This window comes from Polistes dominula, unplaced genomic scaffold (assembly GCF_049000335.1).
Source record: "Polistes dominula isolate Pdom_NZ unplaced genomic scaffold, Pdom_raw_medaka contig_84, whole genome shotgun sequence".
Taxonomy (NCBI): Eukaryota; Metazoa; Arthropoda; class Insecta; order Hymenoptera; family Vespidae; genus Polistes; species Polistes dominula.
In genome coordinates, this window is record NW_028300944.1 from 1,155,262 (window position 1) to 1,167,919 (window position 12,658).

General features: G+C 30.4%; 1 protein-coding gene and 1 non-coding gene across 2 annotated transcripts; both read right to left on the reverse strand.

Moving 5' to 3' along the window:
• Nucleotides 1-6,857: 6,857 nt before the first annotated feature.
• Nucleotides 6,858-6,941, reverse strand: TRNAL-UAA (transfer RNA leucine (anticodon UAA)). The gene has a single exon. It is a non-coding gene; the product is annotated as a tRNA-Leu (tRNA).
• A 326-nt stretch (nt 6,942-7,267) lies between these two features.
• On the reverse strand, nt 7,268-10,893 carry LOC107073278 (uncharacterized). The gene is made up of 2 exons (XM_089171696.1): nt 9,167-10,893; nt 7,268-8,196 (listed from the first exon to the last, which is right to left on the reverse strand). Exons 1-2 carry the CDS (start codon nt 9,521-9,523, stop codon nt 7,873-7,875), a joined length of 681 nt encoding a protein of 226 aa, XP_089027822.1. The 5' UTR covers nt 9,524-10,893; the 3' UTR covers nt 7,268-7,872.
• Between the last annotated feature and the right edge of the window lie 1,765 nt (nt 10,894-12,658).

Consider the following 12,658-nt stretch of genomic DNA (forward strand, 5'->3'; position numbering starts at 1 on the left):
CAGGAGCAGGAGAAACAGATCTAAGGATCTAAGGAAGCCGTTTTCTTTTTCAGTACCAAACACAACTAAACAACCTTGACGCAAGTGAGTATGGTCCCGTGGGAACTGGAACCGTTTTATGACGCTCCTGTCTCTCTCTTTCTCTCTGCTGTTTGTCGACTGTGTAAAAAAAAAAAAAGAAACGAATTCTTGGAACCTTCCTTCTTGTTCTATGCTAGTCCTCATACTAGCCTATAGTGAGCTAACAGCGTTCAAAGTGTCTACACAACGATGAATTCTTTCTTTTCTACGTGCCGACGTGAAGATAGAAAGAGAGAGAGAGAGAGAGAGAGAAAAAATAAACACAGGAGGAAAAAAAATACAAGGACGAGTATCCTCAGCTAAACGAGGATTTTTTTTTAACGAGTTTTACAAACATTTATTGTCCACCCTTCCTTTTTTTTATTACGCACTTATTACTTACACCATATATATATATATACGTCATATGTTTCATTTACCTTTGTCTATTATTTTTATCGACAGGTAATGATAAAAGAATCAAATGAAATTTAAAGCGGAAGTATAATTTCCTGTGTAAATGTTCAATAAACTTTTATTTTCTTTTTTTATTTATATTACTGAATATTGTTGCAATTATTTGAGGCTACCTTTCGTAGTAACTCTGGTTTTATTTGAATATATTTGATTCTTTTTATAATTATTTTAATATATTATTATTATTATTATTATTATTATTTGTTATATATTTTAATATTTTATTTAATTATTTTTATTATATTATTTTAAATATTTTACATATATATGTAATGAATATTGTCATAATTATTTGAGGTTATTTTTCTTAGTAAACTTGGTTTTATTTGGTTATAATATTTATTATAATTATTTTAATATATTTTTATTATTTTATATATTTATATATTTAAACATTTTATGTAATTATTTTTATTATATTAATTTAATTATTTTATTTAATTATATTATTATATTAATTTAAATATTTCACATATATATAATGAATATTATTATTTGAAGTTATTTTTCTTAGTAACCTTAGTTTTATACCTACTTAGTAACCTTGGTTTTATTTGGTTATAATATTTATTATAATAATTTTAATATATTTTTATTATTTTATATATTTATATATTTAAACATTTTATGTAATTATTTTTATTATATTAATTTAAATATTTTACATATATATATATAATGAATATTATTATTTGAGGTTATTTTTCTTAGTAACCTTAGTTTTATACCTACTTAGTAACCTTGGTTTTATTTGGTTATAATATTTATTATAATAATTTTAATATATTTTTATTATTTTATATATTTATATATTTAAACATTTTATGTAATTATTTTTATTATATTAATTTAAATATTTTACATATATATATATAATGAATATTATTATTTGAGGTTAACTTTCTTAGTAACCTTAGTTTTAATTGGCTATAATATTCAGTATAATCATCTTAATATATTTAAATATTTAATTTAATTATTTTTATTATAATAATTTAAATATTTCATACAAATAATGACTATTGTTTAATTGTTTTTTTATTCTCAAATCTAGACAAATGGAAGACAATTTTTTTTACGATAATAGAACATGATGTTAGTTTAATTATCGTAAACGTTGTATTTATTTCTACGTTTTATTTTTTCACCATTTCTTTCAAGGAAGAAAATTCGAAGACCCTATCTGGAAGGGATTTCTATCCGTTAGCGAGCCCTTAGCCCTTCCCCCTCCCACTTTCCTTCTCGCCCTCTCAGAACCACCACCACTACTACCGAACTGTGGTCGTCGAAATTCCAACGAAAGTAATTTTCTTCGTGCAGGATGCAGAAGAACCGCAGCGAACGGTTCGGCTGATTTCCTTAAGATAATTTAAAGAGGAGCCATGGAAGGAAACAAAACTAACCTAAAGGAATAAAGAAATATGAAAGGGAGAACAACAACAAATTGTTTGAGTCCGATATCCATAATATAACAAAAAAATAATAATAATTTTCCTTTAAGTTACCCTTGGTAGAAAGTAAAATAATAGGACAATTAGGAATTACGCGTTGTTGCTTGAGAAAAATTCATTTCCGGAGAATTTCTTTTCAAATTAAAAGAAGGAAGTGGAAGAGGAAGAAGAAATGATTCGTTATTTCGTTTCTAAAGGAAATGCCTAATCGCTAGATTTAATTAGAATCTTGATTTGCATCAATCATTGGTCATAACGATAAAAATAAATACAAAATGTAATATGCACTCTGTAGCAAAAGCTAATGCAACCTTGAAAACCCTTATTTGTCTCTAACACTAAACCAGGTTTGATTAGAATTACAATTTGGATCAATCATTGGTCACATCTATAAAAACAAATACAAAGTGCAATATGCACAAAGTTGCAGCAAACCCTAATGCAACCCTGCAAACACCTATTTGTTTATTACACTTAATCAGATTTAATTAGAATTACTATTTGGATCAATTATTGGTCATACCGATAAAAACAAATACAAAATGCAATGTGCATTCAGTAGAAAACCATAATGCAACCCTGCAAACACCTATTTGTCTATTACACTAAACCAAATTTGATTAGAATTACAATTTGGATTAATCATTGATCAAACTGATAGAAAAAATACAAAATGCAATGTGCAAAAAGTTGCAGCCAACCCTATTGCAACCCTGCAAACACCTATTTGTTTATTACACTTAACCAGATTTAATTAGAATCTTAATTTGGATCAACTATTGGTCATACCTATAAATACAAGAACAAAATGCAATATGCACTCAGTAGCAAACACTAATGCAACCCTGCAAACACCTATTTGCCTATTACACTAAACCAAATTTGATTAGAATTACAATTTGGATTAATCATTGATCATACTGATAGAAAAAAATTACAAAATGAAATATGCACAAGATTGCAGCAAACCCTAATGCAACTCTGCAAACACCTATTTGTTTATTACACTTAACCAGATTTAATTAGAATCTTGATTTGGATCAATAATTGGTCGTAACGATAAAAACAAATACAAAATGCAATGTGCATTCAGTAGCAAACCACAATGCAACCCTGCAAACACCTATTTGCCTATTACACTAAACCAAATTTGATTAGAATTACAATTTGGATTATTCATTGATCATACTGATAGAAAAAATTACAAAATGCAATATGTACAAGATTGCAGCCAACCCTAATGCAACCCTGCAAACACCTATTTGTTTCTAACACTAAACCAGATTTGTTTAGAACTACTATTTGGATCAACTATTGGTCATACCTATAAATACAAGAACAAAATGCAATATGCACTCAGTAGCAAACACTAATGCAACCCTGCAAACACCTATTTGCCTATTACACTAAACCAAATTTGATTAGAATTACAATTTAGAACAATCATTGATCACATCTATAAAAACGAATACAAAATGTAATATGCACAAAGTTGCAGTAAACCCTGATACAACCCTGGAAACCCCTATGTTTTTAACACTAAACTATTACACATAACCGAAAAAAATCTAACTTAATGAAAGAAATAATAACCTATTATGAGAAATTATACAAAACAATGACTGAAATAAGTAAAAAATGAGAACTAATTAACTAATGAAATAGAATTAATAATAAGAAGTGAATGAAAAGTTGCAGTAACAACAAGCAGCATTAAGGCAGCTGCTGCTGTAACGTGATAAAGAAGAAAATAGATAAGAAGTATATTTACCTTTTCTTTGCTTAAGTTTAAGCCACTTAAGCAAAGAGAGAAAGATAGAAATACAGATAGACAGACAGACAGACAGACAGACAGAAAGAAAAACAGTAAGTAAGTAAGAAAGAAATAAAGAAAGAAAGAGAAAGAAAAATTTTAGCGTGCGCGAAAGGAAGTGGAGATTTCTGTGAATGCGTCTGTTTACCATGCAGGAGCATATCCTAGGCTTGGCATTCTTATTCTTTTGCTGTTAGGTCGATGACGCCCGTTCGAAGGAAGTTGTAGCATTCCACCTTGCAAAAATCCCATTCCCAGTACCAATGGAGACAGAAACAAACACGCATCGAACAAATCCTAACAATAATCTCTGACAATGATATTTTGCATCCATACTTTGACATCATTCAAGGATTATCGTCAAAAAAATAGGGATGAAAATGAAACCTTTCAAAATGGATATAAGTAATAAACTAATAAATAAATATATAAACAAAATAAAATAAGTCGAAGCAGAATGATGATTATAGTCATACGCGAAGGCGTCAAAAAGTAAGAGTTACAATTTAACGATCAATAAAATTTTGTGGTGCACCACATCCTGTTCATCCGGTACCACTGTACGCACACACACATATGCATGGATAGGTAGATGAATGAATGAATGAATGAATGGTATATTATATTGCAATAATTTACCACAATGTCTGATGTTAATTAAAATTGATCTTACTCGAACTAAAACAATTTGATATCAACGAATTTAGCATAGCAAGCTCATTTAATGATCTATTCACATATTTTTTATTTTTTTAATGATTAATCAGGTAATCTGAAACTTGTTATTAAAATGGATACAAGATAAAAAAAAAATGGAAGAAACTTTTGGAATTTCTTCATTTAAATCATGACGTAAGCTAAAAAATGTTACGAGATTAGAATTTCGAAATATTTACTTCATTTTAAACGATTATTTCAATAACATCAATTTGATAATATGTAAAAATATATGTGATGTAGAATATGTGTAGGATGAGTGTGTGTGTGTGTGTGGATAAAAATAAAAATGGCTATTTTTAGTTCATTTTTTTTATTCTATTAAGATAATACCTTAAGAAGGTATACTAATTTTATTTTTAAATCAACAGATTTATTGGTAAAGTTTTCTTCCTTACCACATGATGGTAACCTACCGACACTTGGTTACATTTTTCAATCCTTGGTAAGTATTAAAGATTATAAGAATACTAGAAGCTTGAAAGTTCACATCTTACATAGCCAGGTTTGTTTAGTTCTGCACTTGACCACCAGATGGTAAATACATAAAACGATTATAGTACAATACTATCAAAAAATATTGCATTCTTTAATAGTAAATGGTAGTATATGATATATTTTAGTGTATGAATATGTGTGTGTATTTAGAAATGCATTTATATATGCATATATATTATATATGTGCAAAGAATACAGTATCCTTTGATAGTGTTTGTGTTAAGTTTCTACTATCGCTCCCTAGTGGTCAATTGTAGAACTAAGATGAACTTTGTTACGTGAATAGTGGAGTTTTGAGTTTCTAGGGACTTCTGTATTCTATAAAGTGATTTATTTTCATTTCAATTTTTTGTTTTACTCTCTAGGTAAGTTACCGACTGAACACTTTTACCAAGACCAACGTTACCAAGAGTGACAAGTTCTAGCACTTTTTGATTTACATATTACTTAATTGATAACTTATCAATTCTTGGTAATTTATCGATTGATAATAAATTATTAACCTATGGTAAGTTATCAACATTTCCAGTTCAGAATTTTTTCTCCATGAGACTCTTTTTATTCCATAAAGATAATAAGTTTCTGATATATGCCACTAGTAAATTTATGAACTTTGAAGACATAAAGATTAAGGAGGTAATACAAAAAGTAATTTATACATCTTTTACATGATATTTTTCTTAAATAACATCTAAAGTGAGGGGAAAATTTTGGGAAATATCGCGAAAGGAACATTTTATCAGGATAACATAAGATTCACAAAAGTGGCACGAAAAATCTGTTACTTCTTATTAAATGATAATCTTCTAATACAAAGTCCGATTTGCTGGAAAATTGTTCAATTTCTTACAATTTAAAGCTATGAAAATATCTGAAGAAGTGGTTCATTTTAATGAACAGAATTCTCACAATTTTTTATGTTCTTATTCAAAACTGAACCATTACTATTTAATACATTCATGTGTTTTTATAAAGATACACACGGTATATGAAAATATTTTCTTTCTTTTATTTCATACTATTTATGTAGGAGAGTTTTGAATGTAGAAGAGTAAACATAGATAAGTGAGTAGGCGACGAAAGAATGAAGGACCAAGGAACTGATAGTCGAAATAAAGAAAGACGGTCTGTGTTCTGTTCTTTGTAAGCTGTTAAGTTGTGTGTGTGATTCTGTGTGTGTCTAAAAGGTTCTCGAGTGCTTTGTTTATTGCATCGAACCGGACGTTTTGGAAAATTCGAGAAGATGCTGATGAATATGATGGGACGGGGAAGGGTCGTTGTGTCGAAGGGTAGTCAGTCAGTTGTTCAGTCTTAGTCGTAACAGTCGCAGTGCTAGTGAAAATCGTTATCGGTCGCAAGTCGCCATTAGTTGTAATTGTTCAGTTGTAAGAGTGCAGTTGCTTATTTCAGTTGTTATCATAAAATTGTGAAGCTACTATTGTACTTTTTCTAATACCTATATTAAATATATTTTATCAGTAGGATTAAACTGGGTGTATGTTCACCTTGCACCTCTCATCCAAACATAAATCCCTACATTTATAATATAACATAGTTATCTTTGATTATTAATCAATAAGTGATGTTTTGATTGATATAACAATTTTTAATTTTTAATAATTATTATTTAAATAACCTGGTCCATTAATATTTGCTTCTTTTTCATACAAACTACCAATGTCTTTAGAAAACAAAAAAAAATCTAATGTCAATTAACAATATCTGTTTAAAATGCAATAAAAATTAAATCAAAAATAATACAAAATTCTTAAAGAAATAAAAATCAATATACTTTATTTATAATGATCTTTTAAACGAAAAAAAAAAAAAAATAAACTCTTTGCCAGGTGTGGGGTTCGAACCCACGCTCCCATCCGGGAACCAGAACTTAAATCTGGCGCCTTAGACCGCTCGGCCAACCTAGCTCGGTGGAGGGCAATATTTTTTGATCTATAAAAGTATAGAAATTTTTTGTTTAAATAAAATTGAAATAACCATTGCAAATTGATGATAAAAAACAATTTTTGTATCCTAAATTCATATAATATATAAAATGAGTGTATATATACCTATATAAACGCTTATTTTAATTTTTATCAGTTGAGTATTATACGCAAAAGGATAAAACAATCGTTTGATAAAATAAATTGTTATTGTAAATAAATTTCTTCTTCTTTTATTAAGTTTTTCGTATAAAAAATACAAACACAATTAGATATATCAATATATCTTATCAGTTTGTCATCAATAATACAAACATTTGATCATTCTCAACGTTGAATTTAATCCAACATTCTTGCATAATATATAACAATGTCTTTTATGAACAATAAATAATTCGTAGTCAAGATTATAACATTCTATGGTGATAAAAAAAGTATCACATTGTTCAGGCAGCCCTATAAAATTATTTTTAACAAAAACGTTAATCCTGTTTTCTTATCAGACAATAATAAATAAATAATTTATCATATAAATAATTGCACTATAAACGCAGACAATAAATAAATAATAATAATGATAATAAATAATCGTTCTTGAATGAACAAAAAAAAACATATTAAATAAGTTAATAAATAAATAAATTAGAAGTAAAAAAAAAAAAAACTATTAACTTAACCTATACGTGTGCACACTTTCAATGTTTCCAATGTTTCTCAATTTGTTAACATTTTTTTTAAACGACTAATGATTATGAACACTCGATTGGATAATTTCTAAATTAATCTTATATCAGCGTATTTTATCAACCATCCGTATCATTTTCTTATCAAAGTTCTTCCTTTCGGAGAATCCTACGAATTTGTATCCTCCATTTTAAACACACATACACACGTATAAAACCAAACGTCCATTTTAATAATCGAAGACACGTCTCCAAGCGTGAAGATAATCTTTGTATTTAATTAAAACACCCCAATCACGAACGAGTCTTCTGGTATCGTCAACTGGATCCCTTTCTCTTTGATTCATGATACTTCTTTCAATCCGTTGAGGTAAACGTAAAGATGGAAGATCTGCAATAGTACTCTCAACTTCGCACAACATGCTAAGAATCTGAGATTGCGTAGCTTTCAATGCATCATGTGTTTTAGAGATGGGTTCGTCTTGTACCAGTTCTTCGAATGCAACAGCAAACTTTTGCAAGTCCATGTGTAACTTTGGTAGATGATTAATGATCTGTAATAGAAGACAAATTAACGAGTTAGATATTATGACGAATGTAACAATACAGCATTTTAGATAAGAACGTTCTTGCTTGCTGATACTTTTTTCCCCCACCAGGTTTCTTTCATTGTTATCACGAAAGTTCAGCGCGTGGTGCAGCTTGGATAAACGAATCGATGAATGAAGCTTTGTAAGTATTCAAGAGTACGTTAAAGATAAGGAATGGAATTGTGGTGGTGGTGTTGAAGGAGGTGCACTCTAAATGCACCAGTGTTGGAAGAAAGGAAAGGTGGGGAATGGTAAAGGAAAACATGTACAGTTGCATACATGCAATAAACTGAGGAAGGATAAGCACGTAGACGGGTAGTAAGCGTATTATCGGTTAAGTTGTGGCTTTTATCAGTACTCTCACATCGAGGAAGCAGACGAGCGTGATTACGGAGCAGTTCGACCCGGCTAACATGAGAAACAGTTGCAGTCGTCATCGTCGTCGTCGTCGTCGTCGTCGTCGTCGTCGTCGACGTCAACGTTTCTCTACGTTATGCGCGCGCAATACACACACACATACACAAGTATTACAAACCGGTGAAACGATAGCACGCGTTCCTGCTATCCTGCTACTTTATAATAATTACCGTCTCATTAAAATTTGTTATTTAACGTTGCGTTAATCAATTGCAATAGAATGCACGTCTGGTGTTGCACGGTGTACCAACAACTAAGATATGATTGTAAACTAACACGTTTATCAGTTACGCGACCCTTTTTACCTTTACTCTTTCATACCGATCTTCATATTGCATTTCCCTATCGTGAAAGTAATTAATATGGATACTCTAGATTTTAATACGATTTGGTGTTTATGAAATAAGCTCGAGACGATCTATTTAAGAAGTATAGAATAAATTTGTTTCGAATTTGCTAATCAATACGAAGCAAGATTTGTTTTTATTTAGATTAAATTGTTCATTATGATAATTACCGTTTGCTGACTACTTTTTCCAAGCCTCTTGATGTAGTTAGAATCCTTCTTTCCTGGTAACCAATTTGGAATATACTGGTGTTCTTGAACCCCGATTCTGACACGGTTGTAAAGATACTCATAATCGTGATAGAGATATTCCTCTAACGTGATCTTATGCATCAATTTTAAATGGCTCAAGATCGAGTCCAACTCCTGCTGAGAGTCACCGTCAAATCCTTGTTCGATAACATCACCACACGGCAGGTACCATGAAGGAATATCCGTCACGTCTCTAACGTTTCTATTATTCGGTGCAGCAATGACTGTTGTTGCTGCTAAATGAGCAATGAGTAGACACGATATTTCGAATCTCATATTTGTTATTTCACACTTTCCTCTTAATATATAGAATCAAACGATTGATAAAATGTTCAATTTACTGTTGTTGGTTTACACTTTGTCAAATTGTATCTTTCTACCAAGTGTAACTATCTATACTCTTTTCTTAATCTCTTGTGAAGTATGTTGGTTAAAAGGACTACAGATATATAGTGTATACTATATATACTTGTAAAATTAGCTCGTCTAACTCGACACCAATGTTCACGATTGATATGAGATTTTCAACTTGTGAGATTGACACGATTTTCCAAATCTCATTTGCTATTTCCTCTTAATATATAGAATCACATAAATGTATTTTCTAGCTTGGTTTACACTCGGTGTTCAGTTTCTTTCTATTAAGTGTAATTATCTATACTATCTATATATAGTATATAGAATGATTCAACAGGAAGAAAAGTTTAGTTATCTTTCTCCAACTTTTGCTAAACGTTTCGATGTACAGATTTCTTGGTTTTGTGAAGTGTGTTGGTCAAAAGGACTAACTTGTAAAGTTAGCTCTTGACACCGATGTTCACGATTGCTGTGAGATCTTCAACTGAGATTGTCAAACCCTACTTCTTACTCCTTATATATGGGATTGTGTAAACAATCGAACGTACGTACGCACGTTTGACGTCTCGTACGGCCCAACTGGCCGCACTCGTCAGGGTGGCCGCAAATCTTTTGTCCATTGCTTTTTCGCTGATGTTCAAGTTCTTCTTTACATCTTCTTCGTAACATTGGCATATGTTTGGAAGGATCATTGCTAATTGGTCAACTTAATCTTTATTGCAAATAACAATTATTAATATTTAATTGTTTTTAAGTATATTTAATAAATAAGATTGAAACTTTTCAAATTGGAATTGAAAGAAATGTCAAACCCTTTCTGTCTTACTGAACACGAATAAATGTAACAGAAACCTGTTGCATTTAGATTAGAATAATAAAATGATGGTTTTACTTTACTTTTGTGGATGATGGTTGAGAAAAAGGTTTACGTCCAGTTATCCAAATTTATCAGTTTAATGACTTAGTAACCCAATAAATTTTGTTAACAGTTTTTATACGACATATCGATTTTCTTCGAAAGTAATCATCGATCAACTTATTACAGTCACGGGTTTTACACGTTATAAGTTAGGATCATACTTTCAAAAGTATATTACAACGTATCGACAAAAATCTTTCGTCCGGTCAGACTATGCAGACGCAAACAACGATTTGTTGACTTTGTGATTCAAATGGGGAAAGCCACGGAAGAAGAAACGCCCCGACCAAACTCGTTGTCACCACTGAGACACCAACCAACCACCACCACTACCACCACCACCACAATCGTGATCTGGATATCCGAAATGGTGAAAGAGAACAAAAATAATTTTTTTAAAAATGTTAAGACTCTAGAGAAGAGGGGGAAAGTTACGAAATGCGTGTTGTCTTTTGCAATCTAGGGTATTTTTTTTCTTTTTTCATACTCGTATTAAAACACAAAAATACAATTCTTACGGTTGATAATAAACATGAATAATCGCGGATAACACCAGAAGCAACACATTTATTATTATCTTTTCAAAATTTGCAATAGTCAAGAAAGGTGTGTGTGTTCACTGAAGGGGGGGGGAGGAGGAGGGAGGAGGAGGGAGTGGTAGGGGGAAACAGGATCCAAAGGAAATGACGTTAGAGGTTCTATGTAAAATTTATTATTTATCTATTGAGATTTGTTATCGTACATCGGCCCCAATGTTTATTATCATTATTGATAAACAATAATGCGAGAAACGCGTTTTGAAGTACGATTTTGAATATTAAAAATATCCTTTAACTGTAAAGAACTTGACGTCAAATGGTCAATAATTTTACCCCTTGGTTGTATGAAAGTACTTCTCGATATGGGAGTAAAAAAAAGTTGTGAATGAAGTTCGACGTAAGCTTAAAGTACGTAGTACGCTTAGTGTTGTTCTAACTCGCGTTGACACTAAGCGTGTTTGACACGATCCATATAAGGAGATACTATAATTAGATCCTTATGAAGATTCACCGAACTAAGATTAGATTCTCTCATGCCGGATTAAGCACAAGATGTGAGAAAAAAATGAGAAAGAGTGACAGAGACAGAGAGAGAGAGAGAGAGAGAGAGAGAATGAGGAATGCGTCTTGTTATTTCCCCGTATTCGTGGTTGTTTATCAAGGTCATGGAAAAATAAACTAAATATTGTTATTAGTATGACATATTATATTTTTATTGAAATTTCACGTGTCTGATTTGTTGGTTGATTGAATTTGTATATTTGAATGCAATTTTTGTTGAAAATCCTTCTTCATTGATGATTCGTAATATGACAGATAAGTATTATTGCGATAAATTTTTTGAACAAAATTGGGAGTGGTGTAAGATCTTTATCAATCTTATCTGATCTTGATCATTGTAAAAAAAATGTATTTTCAATTTACAAAAAAATAAAAAAATAAAAAGGGAGATGGATTAATAATACCGTGGTGCAATATCGTCGGATAAAAAAAAAGAAAAGAAAATGAAAGTATTTTATTCTTATCGATATTAACGCGTCGTAGTGAATCGATCGATGAATTTATTGTTGTTTTTATTTTTTATTATTATTTCTTTTTTTCGTTTGTTACAAATTGTAATTGTTGTAAAAATGTTGTTAAACGTAATCAAGGTATCAGACATCGTAGTAATGTTAATATCTACTTCCTGTTACAACGTGCACTCCTATTACTATTTCGGTACTCTTGTAAATGGTTTTTCAAATCGATATTGTTTAATCATTTTAATACGATCGAAGAACAATTTACTATTAAGTAAGTGTGTTGAAACTTTAAAAATAAAAATTTTCAATTACAGTACCATCGTTTTAAAGTTCAATTTGACATTATGCCTACACGTATCCTAGGATGCGTGTTCTACACGATGATCATCGTAGTAGGCGTCAAACTATAGGACATTCTTTAAAAAAAAAAAAAATAGTTTAAAGATTATTTAAACATTCATTTAAACGTGTTAGTAATTATTATATACCTTATTATTATTATTATTATTAAAACATGACAGACCTGGCGCGTTATTTTCACGCACGAACGCCTCTTACGCGATTTTATTGCAAC

Bases quoted from the DNA above. Each gene is read 5' to 3' on its own strand.
- LOC107073278 (XM_089171696.1), bottom strand. From the start codon at position 9,523: ATGAGATTCGAAATATCGTGTCTACTCATTGCTCATTTAGCAGCAACA. The intron at 8,197-9,166 runs GTAATTATCATA...CTTCTATTACAG, and splicing joins GAAAAAGTAGTCAGCAAACG to ATCATTAATCATCTACCAAA.